This window comes from Gobio gobio, assembly GCF_949357685.1.
Source record: "Gobio gobio genome assembly, chromosome: 22".
NCBI classification, from domain to species: domain Eukaryota; kingdom Metazoa; phylum Chordata; class Actinopteri; order Cypriniformes; family Gobionidae; genus Gobio; species Gobio gobio.
In genome coordinates, this window is record NC_137118.1 from 26,614,585 (window position 1) to 26,632,573 (window position 17,989).

Sequence of the window (17,989 nt, forward strand, 5' to 3'; positions counted from 1 at the left end):
ACTAGATCGTGGTTCCGAAACATGGAAAATTAAGTATACCCAGGTCTTTACAGTTGAATGCATCACAGACCCCATTTAGAGCAGGCGTTAAGATATTTTGTGTTGTACCAGGGTTGCAAGCAAAACGGCTCAATATTCATTCAGTTTTTGATAATTAAACCGATTAAAAAAGGTAAGGGAAACCAGTTTGCAACCTTTTTGTGGAAAGTGCTTTGCTGTATTGTCATGGGTTTTAAATCCATTATTTTACCTTTTAGGTACCAGAAGCTGCTGCCTCTTCTAAGTTTTGCGCTGCAGTCCATCGATAATTCTCACTCCATGGTGGGTAAGCTTTCTCGTCGCGTCTTCCTGAGCGCTGCCCGTATGGTAGCTCGTGTGCCTCATGTCTTCGTTAAGCTACTGGACATGCTCAACGTCACCAGTTCCACTCACTATGCCCGCATGCGCCGGCGTCTTCTAGCCATTGCTGAGGAGATGGACATCCTGGAAGCCATCCATCTGGGACTAGACGACCTGCAGACTGGGCACAGTTTGCACTCCAATGCCTTCCTCGAGCCCACAGCCCCCCATAATTCCCCATGTATGACTGAAAGGAACTCTCCCACCCATGGTCTACAGCAGCCAACCGCCAAGGTGGCACTTTCAGGTCAAGCCAGTTCAACTCCTGTAGATGATATATCAGAGAGACTCTCAAACATCGTCACAAGCCCTGCTGAGTTTCCAAAGCCCCCCATTCAGGCCCGAAACAGACCTATGAGTCAATGTTTGAACTCCCCCTCATCCAGTCAACCCCCGAGCCTTCCTTCTCTGTCCATGGCCAATGCCTCAGCCTTCCCTCCAGAAAGCCCCAAAGCCCTGCCACAGAGTTTAATGCCCAACAAACTCGCCCAGTCCTCACTGAGTACCCAGCGCAAGTTGCCGCTGCAGAAGGGATTAAGTGGAGGTGCCTGTAGCGGTAAGGAGCCGGAGAAGTTGCCCTCCCCTGTGTTTACCCAAGCTCGGCCACTGCCCTCGAGTCAGATCCACTGGCCCAGACCCACTCGACCCTCTCCCGCTGCCTCATCTGACGGAGCTAAAGCTTTAAGCCCAGGGATAAAGAGCAACATGAAACTGGACCTTCAGGAGGCCAGGTCCAGAGAAGACATGGGCTGTAGTGGCGGTTCTGCTCTCATACCCAGTGAGGACACAGTCTTCACACCAGTAGAGGAGAAATTCCATGGTATAGACGCTTCGGCCGATCTCAGCTCCAGCATGGAGGACCTGTTGGAAGCCTCCCTACCTGCGGCAGACAGCACGGTCACCTTCCAGTCCGAAGTGGCAGTGTTGTCACCAGAGCAGGCCAACACGAATGACGACACGTACAGTGAGGACATGACCAAGAACCAGAAGTGCAAGGAAAAGATGGAGGCTGAGGAAGAGGAGGCCCTGGCGGTAGTCATGGCAATGTCTGAGTCGCAAGATGCCCTGCCTATCATCCCGCAGTTACAGGTGGACAAAGGAGAGGATGTGATCATTATTCAGGTGGATGTAAGTGCATGACCTAAATATTAATGTCATAGTAAACTTTGCTAAAAAATAAGGGCGACAACAGCTTGTCCCTGAGGCAGTACCCTTTATAGGACATCTTGGTACCTTATCTACCCCAAAAAGGGTGCATATTAGTAGCTTAGGCCCTGTTTACAGGTATTAAGATGTGTTTTGGTCGAGAGAACATGGTGCTTGGTTTGTTTTTCATCTTTAAACCAAACTTGGGTCTTCAGCCGACCAAGTTCAAATCCCATCTGGCTAGTCAGTAAGCAGTCTTTTGTGGCTGTTCGAACAAGCTCAAAAAATTTTAGACCCTGTATTTAGCGTCGTCCACTTGTGATCGACCAAAACACATCTTAACACCAGGTGTAAACAGGGTAATATGTACCCTTAAGGTGCTACTATATAATACGATACAATAAGTTAAGGTATGGTGGGAATAAGGTAAAAAGATGTCCCATTAAGGTCACTGCCCCAGTTACAAGCTGTTGTACCTCTAAAGCAGGGTTCCTCAAAGCAGGTCCTAGAGGGCCACTGCTCTGCAGAGTTTAGTTCCAACCATAATTAATACACATGAACAAGCTAGTCAAGGTCTTCACAGTTACTAGAAAATTGCAGGTAAGTGAGTTTGCTCATGGTTTGAGCTAAACTCTGCAGGACAGTGTTCAGCCAGGGCTGGATTTGAGGAACCCTGTTCTAAATTTTTTTGGACAATGTAGAAATGAATTTGACAGCAATAATATCTAGGTTTTAAACCTTGCACAAATGACTGTTTAATCATTCTGCCTTGTGCAAGCACTACTCATGTTTAATTTTAAGATCAAAAGGTTTCTTTGGCTTAATTTCTCCCTGCATTTTTTCCTTTTCATGGTCAGACACCAGAGACTCTACCTGGTCATACCAAAGCAAAGCAGCCATACAGGGAGGGCAAGGAATGGCTAAAAGGGCAACAAATTGGCCTGGGTGCCTTTTCGTCATGTTACCAGGCTCAGGATGTGGGCACTGGTACTCTGATGGCTGTCAAACAGGTGAGAATATCTGTTACACACACCACCCGATACTTCATATGAGGATTTTTCATCCCCACCTTTACTGATCAGTGTTGCAAATGTTGATATCCACCATTTTTTCATACAAACTTTTGCTCTTTTCTAACACTTTATGGGGATCTGTGTGTTTGGATAGTTGTACATGCAAAGTTCTTAAAATTATCAGAAAAATAATAATATAGATGTCACTAATAACAATAGTAACACAAGGTATGCCAGGGTTGGATACCCTTGAGGTTAATAAAGGCACTACATATGGACACAGGGGCGCTGAATATGTTTTGGCAGCTATGATAAAACATATACAGACATGATGCTTGATTGTGATTTTAATTATTCAGGTGACGTATGTGAGGAACACCTCCTCAGAGCAGGAGGAGGTGGTGGAGGCACTACGAGAGGAAATTCGCATGATGGGTCTCCTTAACCACCCAAACATCATCCGGATGCTTGGGGCAACCTGTGAGAAGAACAACTACAACCTTTTTGTAGAGTGGATGGCAGGTGGGTTGTCCACAAACATGCAAAGCGCAAAGGTGTGGTCACATATGCGGACAACACAACAATAATAGGCACTGCGTAATTTCTTTGCGCCTGCTACATCCATGGTACGGCAGCAAAGTTCCATGATTGTGATGCAGGAATGAGAGGATAGTTCCTAGCTATATCGGTCTAGAAAATCGCAACTTTTCATTTTCCGCCGGTCTTAGTACATAATGTGACTATACACATCACAACATGTTAGCGTTATTTTGTCACTTATTGAGCAGTAGGCTAGATGGAGCTGTTTACCTCCAGTCTTTGTGCTAAGCTAGGCTAGCGGTGTGTGCGTCAGTTAGAGATGAGATAAGAATGGTATGTATGGACTTATCTAACTCTGGGGGATAGTCCCAAAAAAGTCGCTGTGTTCCTTTAAAAGAAATTAACTGTACATCATATAAGTAGCCCCTAAAAATGCAACCCTGTAATTTTTCCCACGCCTGCATTTTCTAAATAGCCCAATTGTGCAGGAAAACCGTGACCCTGGAAGCACTGGATCTCATTATGCATTATTACATTAACAAGCGGTCCTTTTGTTTTTTTTTCATCTTTGTTAGCGACACTTCTCAGAATTACTGTTTTACCAGATCTGTCCTAGTCCATAAAAGCCATACTTGAACTCCTTTGTTTTCTTCAGGTGGCTCTGTATCTCATCTCTTAAATAAATATGGTGCGTTTAAGGAGGGTGTGGTCATCAACTACACAGAGCAACTCCTACGAGGTCTCGCCTACCTCCATGAGAATCAGATCATACACCGTGACATCAAAGGTAAGCTACTGGAGAATTGCTACAGAAAGCACTGCTATTGTCTCAAACTGGTAGGAATGGTTTCCAGCCTATTCTTGTGTCCTGACATGTTGGTTTGATGGATAAATAAGGCTGTTTTAAGCTCTGTTCCAAACCTAATCAGGTACCTACTGCCTACTGTGACAGCATCATACTGTAGGTGCGCTCCCAATGTTTTTTTGTTTTTTTTTCAACTGTTGCAGTGCAATGGAGCTCTTTTTGTGTAATGTGGAGTTGTTGCCCAAGCGTGACGTTTAATTTCAGTTCTGAGGCCTTTGATGGTAGTTGAGCAGAGCTTACGATGTGTTCCCATATTTATGGTCTCCTTTTAACCTGTGTAGGTGCCAATCTACTAATTGACAGCACAGGCCAGAGGTTGCGGATAGCCGATTTTGGGGCAGCAGCACGTCTGGCTTCAAAAGGCACAGGTGCGGGGGAGTTCCAGGGTCAGCTCCTGGGAACTATTGCCTTCATGGCTCCTGAGGTAAACATTTTAACTGAAAAATGCAAAACCTGTCTTTTCACTACATAAAACGTGTTGAGATGGAAGTGTTTAAACAAGCCACTGTTTAACTTTTGTGTTCCATAAACGTCCATGTGATATAGCAAGTCAGGCACACAATATCAAAACTATTTTCACAACTTGCATTCAAATAGGACAGTATGTGATGATGGCCTTTTTCTTTTGTTTGCAATATTTATGTATTAAATGCAGACAGTACAGGGAAAAAATGCATCTGTTTGGTTTTAAACTGAGATGCACAATAGTCACTTTGCTTGGGTCCATTTTATTCAACTACTCAAAGGAAATGTAGAAGTTAGCCTCCTCAGTCTCTGCTTAAAGCTTTGGTAGTTTGGTTTGAAATTGAGAGGAAAAGAGACCTTCCCAGACAAAAGAAAGCTTGTTCATTTTGAAGAGGTTTCAGTAATGAATACCCTGTCAGTGGAGGCAGGGCCAGCTGAACTGCTTCCTAATTAAACAGTGTTTGGGCACACAATAACAACAACGATTTAAGGGGTCGGCCAATTGTGGCGTCCTCAAAAGAACTGCAATTTACTTTATTTTCTTGTTACTCTGATATCTAAATCCACTTTGTCCTATTTTCTTGACTGGCCACGTAAAACTGAACACCACACAGAGAGGTCACCAGACTTGACCACAGTTTTGTGGAAGAACAGTGACATTTAAATGTTCAAAGCTTGGAGAGCAAGGAAAATTGTGCACCTATGCACCCCTGTTGACCTGATGAGATCCATGCCTAAAGCCCTGTCCACATCGCCAGCGAGACGCAACGACTGTGACATGATCCCATTCATTTTCAATGCAGAGTTGGCGACGCAAACATCAGTAAACATTGGCAACAGGAAGCCCTTCCACTGATGTAGTTTATAACAACACTCTTTGGTGGCAGAATGTAAAGTTTTGGTGAAAACTAGTCACTAGTCAGAATTAAATGTCTTCAATTTACCAGCAATCTATATAATCTGCAATCTCATAATAACCAATAACATTACAGCAATAGCACTAGAAACACCCAAAATGGACCGTACAGAGAGTAGTGACATACAGCGATGAAATTCACTGGCAGTGTGAAAGCTTCTAAAGGGCCACTTGTATTATGGGCAATGGGACCAGAATGGTGGTGGTTGTTGCTTCACCTTTGCCCTTCCACTGGCCACTGGATTGTGCCGGTATCATTTGATTTAGATTTTTTTCTCACTGCCAGTGATTTTCTGTAATCTATGTGTGCGTTTGCACACATCCCGTAAAGACACGTAACATCGGGATGTGACATGTAATATCTCTGCAGCGTCTTAAGTTTGCTTATGATTTGCAATCATAAAGACAAGCAGGATGGGTGGATTGGAGACAATAAATTGCCTGTAGGGATGAGTGTATGCAATGGACTAAGACACTGGAATAGACTACAGCATCCCCGCAACCCAAAATGGCACAAGGAAAATGTATGTTTGTTGGGACAGTTTATTTTAGTGAACCATTTAACCACCAGAATTCCTCAAATCCGCTCCTGGAGGGACTCTCCCCTGCAGAGTTTAGCCCAAACCCTGATCATACTCGCCTACCTGTGATTTTTTTAGTGATCCTGAAGACCTTGATTAGCTTGATCAGGGTGTGGAGCTAAACTCTGCAGAGCATTGGCCCTCCAGGGCAAGATTTGAGGAACCCTGTCCTACACCAATACATGGCAGTATGCACCCAATGAGCCACTGTACACACCTGCTGTTTCCTCATTATTGAATCTACTCAGTTTTCAGTTAATCATAAAATAAAAGTAATCGTTCAATGCATATTTTCATTTCTGCAGTCAAAAGGTATATCACATGAATGTGGAACGCATTACACAACCAAAAAAACAAAAAGACTACAAAACAAAAACAGACACTTAATTTCAGTTAATGACAAGTTACATTTTTGTGTATTTGATCGCAGCTTTGTTTAATGGTCTCTGCGTTTCTACAGATATCGTCTTTAGTGTCAGATGAGAGTTTGTGTCATTAATGCATGTGTGTGACTCTAGGTGCTGAGAGGGCAGCAGTACGGTCGCAGCTGTGACGTCTGGAGTGTGGGCTGTGCTATTATAGAGATGTCCTGTGCTAAGCCTCCCTGGAATGCTGAGAAACACTCCAACCACCTGGCACTCATTTTCAAGGTGAGGATTGAATTGCATGTGTGCATGAACTAGGGCTTTATGAGCAAAAAATAATGTAGTCATGTTTGCTGAAAATTTAAACCATTGGATACGTTATCATAAGTTAATGTCGATGATTTCAGGTCAATCAAGTTTTTGACATACTTGACATTTCCTTTAAATGTTTTTACACATTAAAACATTAAAATAACAACAACACTGAACTGAACAAATAATGAAACTACTAGTTAAAACTTGCACTATCAGTACTCAGTAGCTTCAGAAAGTTAAAAAAAAACTTAAAGGGTAAATTCACAGAGCTTTGTATTGTTACGAGGGGTGTAACGGTACACGTATTCATACCGAGCCGTTTCGGTACAGGGCTTTCGGTTCTGTGCACGCGTTTAACAGTTAACAGTAGGCTTGTTTTAAGCGCGGAACACACTTCAATCCGAGTTCCCAGACGAACATATTAAATACTCAGTCCATTTTATAACGAAATTCAAACGATAAATGCTGTTTTTTGATGCTCTTTAATGTGGCGTGACTGATCATCTCTGATCACAGTTCAAGCGGCGCACACATGAACGTGATTATCTGTGAACGCGATCGATCATCTCTTCCTAAAGAATAAACATGAATGAACATCTGAAGGTATGTTGAGGATACATTACAACTTACTGTCACGTATCATATGTCGTGTAATCGCTCAATCAGTGTTTCAACGGCGGAAAGACCTCAATATAACTGCTTGTAAACTAAATGTCATGTAGCATCACATTTACCTCAGGCAGTCATTCATTGTCCACAGAATTGTATTCACTAGAGAAATCAACTTTCACTAAATATATGCACTATATTAGTATATATATTCATTATATTCTACTGAACCTGTTAGTGATGTCTTGATTATTTCATGTATGTTTAAATAAACCTGTCATGAAAATGACAGACACTGTGTATAAATGATTATATTTCAACAACGAATTGGAGAAAAACTATTTTATAATTAGATTTAGAAGTTATTGCAAAAACTGGCTTATGTGAAGTTTACATGTTTGCGTACTGTGTTATTTGAGTGTTGATTGTTATACCTAAAAATAAATAGCAACGGAATTTAGGCTAATAGTTTGGGCTCTGTTGTTAACCTTTAATATTAAAGTGCAAGTAAGGGCTCCCTATATAGTTACACCCAGTGTTGGGGAAAGTTACTTTGAAAAGTAATGCATTACAATATTGCGTTACTCCCTTAAAAAGTAACTAATTGAGTTACTTAGTTACTTTTTAAGAAAAGTAATTTATTACATTATTTTTGCATTACTTTTTCTCACATGGGCTGGGCTTGTTTTTGTTTTGTTTTTATAACAAAAAAGTTATAATAGAGCTAATAATAAGGTAAAGGTAAAAATGCAAATTCACGCATGAACAGTAGAGGGCACAGCTCTGTTACTTTACTAGTTACTTGGAAAAAGTAACATTATTATGTAACTCAAGTTACTTGTAATGCGTTACCCCCAACACTGGTTACACCTGGTATTAAGTTGCATTTTGGTCGATCGTATCACAAGTGGACGATTCTAAATAAAGGTGTAAACGGGGTCTAAAACATTTTGAGCTTGTCCACTTTCGATCACTTCCAGAGGTAGTTGAAAACGCATGTGGTCGAATGCGTTCAAACTTCAACAAAAGACTACTCCTACTCTCCGCCTACTTACCTAACGGGGAAACATTATGGTAAGTGTGCTAGCCAGACGGGATTTAAACTTTGTCGACTGAAGACCCAAGTTTGGTTTGCAGAGGAAAAACATACCAAGCACAATGTTCTCTCACCGCTCCTGATTTCTAACACGCACTCACAGCGGCTGTCAGGGCAGAAATGTCTCCAGGTGCATTCATATGTAAATTGCACAAGCTTATTTCGTCCATTAGATCGACAGATCTGAAAAAACCCTTGAAGATATCAGGAGGGAAGTGCTTGAAAGTGGACAAAAGAGACCGATTGAAATGCCACTTTTGTTTGTCAGCAAAAGTCCACTGGAAGACGCAAAACGAGTGATTTAGACTTGACCGCACCAGGGCTTTTGTTAAAACTACAGATCAAATGCTCCCGCGGACAGTCGGCTCAACAGTGGGGTGGCGACAAAATCAAAAGTGGTTAAATTTTTTGGCAAAAGGGAACATCACAGCTCTTTTTCTCTAGTCTTGCAGCACCGATTTAAAAACCAAATCTCCTCCCTCAGATTGCCAGCGCTACCACAGCACCAACTATCCCAACCCACCTGTCTCCAGGCCTGCGGGACGTCACCCTGCGTTGCCTTGAGCTTCAGCCCTCCGACCGGCCGCCCTCCAGAGAGCTGCTGAAGCATCCCATCTTCCGCCACAGCTGGTAGAGCCCTCTCACTCACCTGCAGCTGCAGAGACGTCATACTACTGAAGGCCGCGTCTGGCCTGGGCCTCGTACTGCTGTCATGTTCCTAGTGCTAGTTTAGCCACTTTCTGTCTTTCCCTTGCCTAAACAAACACAACACAGTCAGCGGAGAGGGCCCTAAATGCTGTATCCTCAATACATGATGCAAAAAACATGATTGCACATGTACTAAGAGTGTCTAAAAGTGCCATTTCTGTTTAGATCTCTCCTCTGTGCGTTGAATAGTCCATTTACCTTCTGGCAGGCTGAAAATCAGGTCCTCTTTAGTAAAGGCCAGCCTGAGTAACGCAGTTTAGTGCCCTCGCATTTAACACATTTGATTTTAGACTGATCCTCAGTCGGCGCATGTGTTGTTTTACACCATGAATGTGTTTTGGTGAAAGACAAATCTCTGCTAGTTGACCTAGCGCACCGCTGAATGTGAATGCTTATGATGCCGGTATGGTTCGCTTTTCATTTCAATTCTAAACGGAGATCATGTGTATAAATGTCTGGTTTTACATGTTTTAGCTTAATTGGTGCAATTGGGAACCTTTTCAAAGCTATCGCCCAATTTTAGACTGTGATGTGCGTCTGTAAATCTTGTTTTACATGTTTTAAAGTCTCACTGGAACATAATTTCTGATCTTCAACTCGATTTCAGTTTATATGTTGTGATTTGACTTAATTTCTTTATTTTGGGTGTTCATGATTCAGTTGAAAAATCCATTTCCTTTTCAGCTGTTATTTACTCAGCCATGTTATTGGTGCTGTTCTGTTCACATTCACGAAAACCCAACAGACGTTTTGTAAACGATTAAGCTTCCTAAAGGAATATTCAGCACGTGTAACTGAATATTTCCTCATGTGTTATTTACTCTATTACAAGCGAACATGCTGTTGAACATTTCGGTGGAGGGATCATATTTAGCTTAGTGCTCGTAAACACTGTTTTTCCCAAAAACCATTAACATTATGCTTGTTCTGAAAACATGTCAGGTGTATGAACTGTAGCTCTTCAAGCGTTGTTGCTTTTTTAGGTTTTCTTCGATTTTTAAAACCATTTTAAAAGAATATTGATGACCTTATTCGGACTCCGTTCACACAAATCTCGAGTTTTAAACGTGACCGTTTCAAAATATTTTTAAAAGTAAAGTTATTTAATGCGAATTCTACTACTTTATGTGGAATACAGGCTGATCAAGCTTGAAGAGTTAAGATGTAAATATGAATTTTGGTAGCTAAATGTATTTTACTTGACATTTTTTTTAAGCCACACTTTTCATCATAAATACATATTTTGTTCCTGCAATGGGTGTTTATTTTTTTCCCTTTCCTTTTTTCCTATGCCTTTATGAAAGCTTTAAAGTTATGCACTCTGTCTTTTATATATACTGGAAAGGTGTCTGTTTCAGTCAGCTTCATAAAATCTAATCAGTATTACTTGAGTTTTCCACATCCTCTGTCACTTCTTCACGGTTCTCATCATCTCACTGTGTTTTGTTGTTCTGTTATTTCATGGGCTTTTTGATCTGGGCTGAACTGACCTGTATGAAATGATGCTGTTTCTCGTCACTTGGTGGTACTTTTTATGTGAAGATTGTCTATTGCTGTTTTATTCCAGTCTTTTCTACCTCAGGTGTCCTCTAGAGTTTTCTTCTACCAAAGTTCACTTTCTCAATATATATAAATAATTATATATAAATATATATATAAAAATATATATTCTTTTATTATAATTTTATATCTCTAATTCTGTTTTTTTTTTCCTCGAAGATCTCCAGGGCTTAAGGGCTAACTTATATTAGCACCTTTTATTGTGCAAATAAATCTCTGGGTTCAGCTAAAGAAAAGAAAATTGGCTAAAGCTGTATCTTTTAATCCTGTGTAGCTTTTGTCAAAAATGTTTTAATTAGGTTTTTACCCCATTTGAAGCATTTTATAATGAAATCTACCTATTTTGGTCTTTATAGCAAATAAAACTTATAGGAAAATCAGTTTGTTCTTTGTGTTTTTTTCTTTTCATCTCAGTCAATACAGCAGCACTGGATGTGCTGATTGCATTTGGTTAGATCAGCTATGGTTTCAATGAAATATGGCCGTCTTGACATGCTAGACTTTTCTTCATCTAATTTTCTTGTCCACTTAAAGGCAAAATATGTAAGATTTTGGGATTAAAATGTCAAAAAAACACAAGAACAGTGTTACATATTTTGTTGACTTGTGTACTTACATTATCCCAAATGTCTCCAAAAAATCCATGCGTCGCCCTCCGTTTCCGTGTTTTTTTTTTTGTTTTGTTTTTGTAGAAACCATGGAAACACCAGAGACTATTTAGTAATGTATGTTTTATTAGACAAGGGAACAACTGTTTGGATACTTTTATAGACCGAAAACGAATGATTGTTATATACATTATATTGGCAAAAGTTTTGGGACGCCTTCCTTTACATGCACATGAACTTTAATCTTATCCCATTCTTAATCTGTAGGGCTTAATATGGAGTTGGTCCACCCTTTGCAGCTATAACGGCTTCATCTCTTCTGGGAAGGCTTTCCACGAGGTGTGGGACGCCTTCCTTTACATGCACATGAACTTTAATCATATCCCATTCTTAATCTGTAGGGCTTAATATAGAGTTGGCCCACTCTTTGCAGCAATAACAGCTTCATCTCTTCTGGGAAGGCTTTCCACAAGGTGTAGGAGTGTGTTAATGGGAATGTTTGACCATTATTCTAGAAGCGCATTTGTGAGGTCAGGCACTGATGTTGGACGAGAAGGCATGGCTCTCAGTCTCCGCTCTAATTCATCCCAAAGGTATAATCGGGTTGAGGTCAGGACACCTCCACACCAAACTCGCTCATCCATGTCTTTATGGACCTTGCTTTGTGCACTGGTGTGCAGTCATGGTGGAACAGGAAGGGGCATGAAATTTGGAAGCATGAAATTGTCCAAAATGTCTTGGTATGTTGAAGCATTAAGAGTTCCTTTCACTGGAACTAAGGGGCCAAGCCCATCCCCTGAAAAACAACCCCCACACCACAATCCCCCTTCCACCAAACTTTACACTTGGCACAATGAAGTCAGGCAAGTACCGTTCTCCTGGCAACCGCCAAACCCAGACTTGTCCATCGAATTGCCAGACAGAACACGTCTACATTGCTCTATAGTCCAGTGGCGGCGTGCTTTACACCACTGCATCCGACGCTTTGCATTGCACTTGGTGATGTAAGGCTTGGATACAGCTGCTCGGCCATGGAAACCCATTCCATGAAGCTCTCTACGCACTGTTCTTGAGCTAATCTGAAGACCACACAAATTGGAGGTCTAGCTATTGACTCTGCAGAAAGTTGGTGACTTCTGCGCATGGTGTGCCTCAGCATGCGCTGACCCCGCTCTGTGATTTTTACGTGGCCTACCACTTTGTGGCTGAGTTTCTATTGTTCCCGATTGCTTCCACTTTGTTATAATACCACTAAGAGTTGACACTGGAATATTTAGTAGTGAGGAAATTTCACGTATGGACTTAATGCACAGGTGGCAACCTATTACAACGCTTGAATTCACTGAGCTCCTGAGAGTAACCCATTCTATCACAAATGTTTTTAGAAGCGTTGGTATGCCTAGATGCTTGATTTTATACATCTGTGGCCATGGAAGTGATGGGAGCACCTGAATTCAATGATTTGGAGGGGTGTCCCAGTACTTTTGGCAATATAGTGTAGCTCTACACAGTCTTAATGTTTGAATCTCGTTTTCTTGATTTACTGCGAGTACCATGTTTTACCATGACTAATATCAATCTAGCTTACTGCAGTGTGCAACAAGTGTTTCATAGTAGCCGTCGAGCAAAACGCACAGAGTAACGTTTTTACATAATTTTCAACATGCTCAAATGCATTTAATATGATCAACAGCGCTGCGTTTCTCTACATACGCTTAACCGGAAGTGGTGACTGTGGTATAATAAGTTCTGCTCTGCTTTATACTACAAAAAAATTATAATCTCATCCATGAACATGATTTCTGCCCGAGTCCAGTCCTGATTCTTTTCCACCAGCTGGGAGGTGAAGACAACATCTCCCATGAAGTCATCAAGAGAAAAACTACATAATGTGCCTTTTAAAGACAAATGTATTCTGCATAAGAAGTGAATTGATGGAGTCAGAGCTCACAGCCCTCACAGCTGATTCACTAAACATAACCTGCCCCGGAGTAGTTTAGCTATGCAGTATTTGTGGGTGATGAAAACCCATGCATTCCTATACACCTTTGTGGTACTGAAAATCCACAGTTTGGTCAAACTTATTTGAATAGATGTTTAAGAAACGGAAAACAATGGAAGCGATTAGGTCATAATACCCTGGAGTGAAGTGTGGACATTAAACACTCAGCATTCAGTGAATCTGGCTATGATCAAATCAATATTAATAGACATCTGTGTTTATAGAGCAGAATTGTTTTCGTCGGTGCCTGAGGGAATCATAGTTAACTGGAACTCTCACTCCTGCCAAAACACTGTTAATGACGCAAGTCGTCTTACACGCTCAAACTTCTTACATACTCATTTATCTGAAATACACATAAAATACACTGCTCAAAAAAACGAATTAAGGGAACACTTAATCACCGTATAACACCAAGTCAATTAAATATCAGGGATATCAATCTGTCCAGTTAGGAAGCAGAAGTAATTGGGAATCATTTTCAACTGCTTTGGTGCAAATGAAAATGACAACAGGTGCACTGGAGAGGCAACAGCAAGACTACCTCCCAAAAGGGAATGATTTTGCAGGTAGTGGCCATGGCCAATTGTTTTCTCCTTATTCTTCCTGACTGATTTGTCTTTAGTTTTGTTTTTTGTTTTTGTTAGGGTCCTTGTCACTGTCTGTAGCATGAGGCAGTACCTGCAACCCAAACAGGTTGCACAGGCAGTCCAGCTCCTCCAGGATGGCACATCCATACGTGCCGTCGCAAGGAGGTTTGGTGTGTCTCCCAGCACAGTTTCAAAAGCATGGAAGAGATACCAGGAGACAGGCCATTACATGAGGAGAGCTGGACCAGGACGTAGAAGGGAAACAACACCGCAGCAGGATCAGTATTTGTAGAGCCCTACAAAATGATCTCCAGCAGGCTACTGGTGTGCATGTTTCTGACCAGACTGTCAGAAACAGACTTCATGAGGGTGGCATGAGGGCGCGACATCCTCTAGTGGGACCTGTGCTATTCTGTATTCTGGGGAGAATATCCTTGGAGGGTCACAAAGACATCCATGTGCTAGCCATTGGTTCCCTCACTGCTGTTTGATACGGGATGAAATCCTCAGAGCCATTGTCAGACCTTATGCTGGTGCAGTGGGCCCTGGGTTCCTCCTGGTTCATGATAATGCCCGGCCTCATGTGGCTAGTGCAGTTTTTAGATGCTGAAGGCATTGATGCCATTGACTGGCCCTCACGTTCCCCAGACCTGAATCCAATTGAGAACCTCTGGGACATAATGTATCGGAGCATCTGAAACTGCCAAGTACCAGACTGTCCAGGAGCTCATTGATGTCGTGATCCTAGTCTCAACCTCGGACGTCACGGCCACTGATCGCTGGCTGAACGTCTGATGCAAATGGCACACTTATCTGGAAACAATTCAGAAGTTTCGAAGCCTTCATCTGATTGGTTGAATCCGCAAGACGTGTGTGTTGAGTTCTTTAACGGTCCCCCTGAAAACAAATGCCGCGACTTCAAACTCCCTTTGGAAGAACGCCGCCATCATGTTTACAACTGTGACAATGTGCGCTTACCAGGGTCGACTAAACGCTGGTTTTTTCAAAAGTATGTGAAGTTCTCGACTCCATTATTGCAGTAAACTTGAACAACGTTCTTGAATGAATCATTTCTAGATGCACACTGTTATTGCAGGAAGATCGACTTTACATTTCCACACCCCTAAACATGACGCGGAACAAAACTAACTGGGATTGGTTGCGAACCATAGACTGTAAAAAAATATGGACGTAGTGTCCGTGACGTCACCCATAGGATTCTGATGAGCCGTTCTGAAGCGCAAAGTATGGACGAGATGGCCGTTGCCATCTTGGCAGAGCGTCATCGCGCGTCACTCCCGGATAACAGAAAATGGGCAAAAAGGCGGGACGTGGGCGGAACTTAAGTGACGCGATGACTAACAGACAGCAGATAAATGGCTATCCACCTGTCACTCGAAGTGGCCACGCCCTTAATTATGCAGAAATGTAATGTTTTATATAATGTAAACGAATGAGTTACAAAAAAAATTCACCCCCCTCACAGTTGTCATGAAGGGCAAAATTAGCCGTATAGACCAAAACCACAATTTGTACCAGGCTGTAAACATGCTTTATTCTGCTGTAAAATTGAGCATTTTAACATGGGGCTCAATGAGATTCTGCTCCCTTCTGGAGTCTGTCCCTATAGCGGCCAGTCGATGAATTGCAGTTTCAGGCACTTCCGTATTGGCTTCAAGAGAAACTGCGGGAGGTTGCCGCTTGTTGCGAACATGTCAATTAAACGTCCTCTTGGGCGGTCCTCGACCAATGAAAGCTGCAATAGAGTCCAGACCTTCTGCCTTCAGTCTGTAGGTCGGGCTACGCGAGACTACCCTAATCCAGGTCTGGGAGGAGATGCCCCAGGACACCATCCGCGATCTCATCAGCAGCATGCCCAGACGTTGTTGTGAAGTGCATACAGGCACGTGGGGGCCATACATACTACTGACTTCCATTATGAGTTGCTGTAATGAACTACATACAAGTTGGATTTTTACATTGATTTTTGGTATGATTATATGAATCCAGCCCTCAGTGTGTTGATGATTTTGGTTTCCATTGACTGTTATCACATAATTCTGTTCTTAACAAATTACAGAATGTATATAAATAATAATTTTCAAATTGGATATTTCATTCATTGAGATCGAATGTGTGTTTTTAATTTTTTGAGCAGTGCATATCGTTTCATACCCATAATCTATTCTACACTTGCCAAAAGTATTGGGACACCCCTCCGAGTCATTGAATTCAGGTGTTCCAATCACTTCCATGGCCACAGGTGAATTCAAGCATGGTACAGTGATAGGTTGCCACCTGTTCAATAAGTTAATTTGTGAAATTTCCTCACTACTAAATATTCCACTGTCACCTGTTAGTGGTATTATAACAAAGTGGAAGCAATCTGGAACAACAGCAACTCAGCCACGAAGTGGTAGGCCACGTAAAATCACACAGCGGGGTCAGCGCATGCTGAGGCTCAAAAGTCGCCAACTTTCTGCAGTCAATAGCTACAGACCACTTGCCTGACTACATTGTGCCAAGTGTAAAGTATGGTGGAGGGGGATTATGGTGTGTGGTTGTTTTTCAGGGGTTGGGCTTGGCCCCTTAGTTCAAGTGAAAGGAACTCTTAATGCTTCAACATACCAAGACATTTTGGACAATTTCATGCTCCCAACTTTGTGGGAACAGTTTGGGGATGCCCTCTTCCTGTTCCAACATGACTGCGCACCAGTGCACAAAGCAAGGTCCATAAAGACATGGATGAGCGAGTTTTGTGTGAAGGAACTTGACTGGCCTGCACAGAGTCCTGACCTGAACCCGATAGAACACCTTTGGGATGAATTAGAGCGGAGACTGCAAGCCAGGCCTTCTTGTCCAACAGCACCTGACCTTCTAAATGCGCTTCTAGAAGAATGGTCAAAAAAAATCCCATAAACACACTCCTAAACTTTGTGGAAAGCCTTCCCAGAAGAGCTGAAGCTGTTAAATCTGCAAAGGGTGTCCATATTAAATCTGCTCCGTATTAAACCCTACGGATTAAGAATGGGACATCATTAAAGTTCATGTAAAGGCAGGCGTCCCAAAACTTTTGGCAATATAAGTGTATGTGCATATATCAATAGGGTTTTTAAATTTGTCTTAATGCTTGACGGGCTGTGTATTGCCTCATAAAATAAAAGTTTGTTGCTAGTCTTTTCTTCCCTATATTGTGGTGTACATCCGAGTGTTAAACGGCTTCTGGAACAACTGTAGGGCGAGGCTTGATTTTGTCAGTGGGGAATTGGTTGGATGGGTGTGGTTTGCTATTCGTGGATCTCACGTGAGTGACAATTTGTCCCGCCTCATCATCAGAGAAGAGATGAGCTGCGAGAGTGAGGGGAAGTTATGACGTGCACAGATGAATCATAATACATACTGCAATATTCCATAGAAAATAAGAGTGGTCGATTTTGATTTCATGGTGACTTTGAAACACCTGTTCTGTAACACCCCCCAATTCTCAAATGCTTTTTTCCCCCACATAATGTGATTCATTACAATTTTTTCCAATAAAAACCCTTATTAGGTTTCTCTGATATCTTGTGGAGAAAATAAAGGAGAAAAACATTCTTCTTTCTAGATAATATAGATAGATACAGTGCTGGGTAGAAGCTGATTATATGTAATCTGGATTATGTAATCAGATTCCAAAAATTAAGCACTTGTAATTCGATTATATTCAAATACTTATTGATTGCATATTCACACAATGGCAGTAAATTATTCATAATTTATTTATTCTCCATAATTCTCTTTTTGTAATGCACAAATTCATGTTCATTTCCAATTTTTTTAAATTCCCAAACTTTTTTTGTCAGCTGAAAATCTTTGAGTAATATACAGTATGTGTTTATATTTAATGTAATGTTTAATGAAAATCATGTTGTTGCTAGCAAAGAATAGAATTATTTTCTTTCTTGTTAAATATATATATACATTTTCTGTATTTTCGTAAGATGTTCAAATTATTGTGATAAACAAGTAAAAAGGTCATTTAAAATTTATCAAGAAGTTGTAATATGCAATAGATTTTTATAAAATGCAAGTCTATAAATATTTATTTTGGTTTTTCATGTGTTACTTTGCACTATTTTAACTATTACTATAGACCACTAAAATGTCTTGAGAGTGTGAACACATTAGAAGCCTTTATTTATTTATACTGTTAAAAAAGGAGTATAGACATT

General features: G+C 41.4%; 1 protein-coding gene across 2 annotated transcripts in view; it reads left to right on the forward strand.

Annotated features, from left to right (window-relative positions):
• LOC307118945 (mitogen-activated protein kinase kinase kinase 1-like) overlaps positions 1-10,271 on the forward strand; it is a 78,430-nt gene extending 68,159 nt beyond the window's left edge. For both annotated transcript variants that reach the window (XM_079804825.1, XM_079804826.1), the window contains exons 14-20: positions 258-1,527; positions 2,403-2,555; positions 2,918-3,080; positions 3,754-3,885; positions 4,245-4,387; positions 6,444-6,575; positions 8,795-10,271. In XM_079804825.1, the coding sequence (XP_079660951.1) occupies positions 258-1,527; positions 2,403-2,555; positions 2,918-3,080; positions 3,754-3,885; positions 4,245-4,387; positions 6,444-6,575; positions 8,795-8,944 (2,143 nt within the window). In that variant the 3' untranslated portion in view covers positions 8,945-10,271. The remainder of the gene's footprint in view (positions 1-257; positions 1,528-2,402; positions 2,556-2,917; positions 3,081-3,753; positions 3,886-4,244; positions 4,388-6,443; positions 6,576-8,794) is intronic.
• Positions 10,272-17,989: the final 7,718 nt, after the last annotated feature.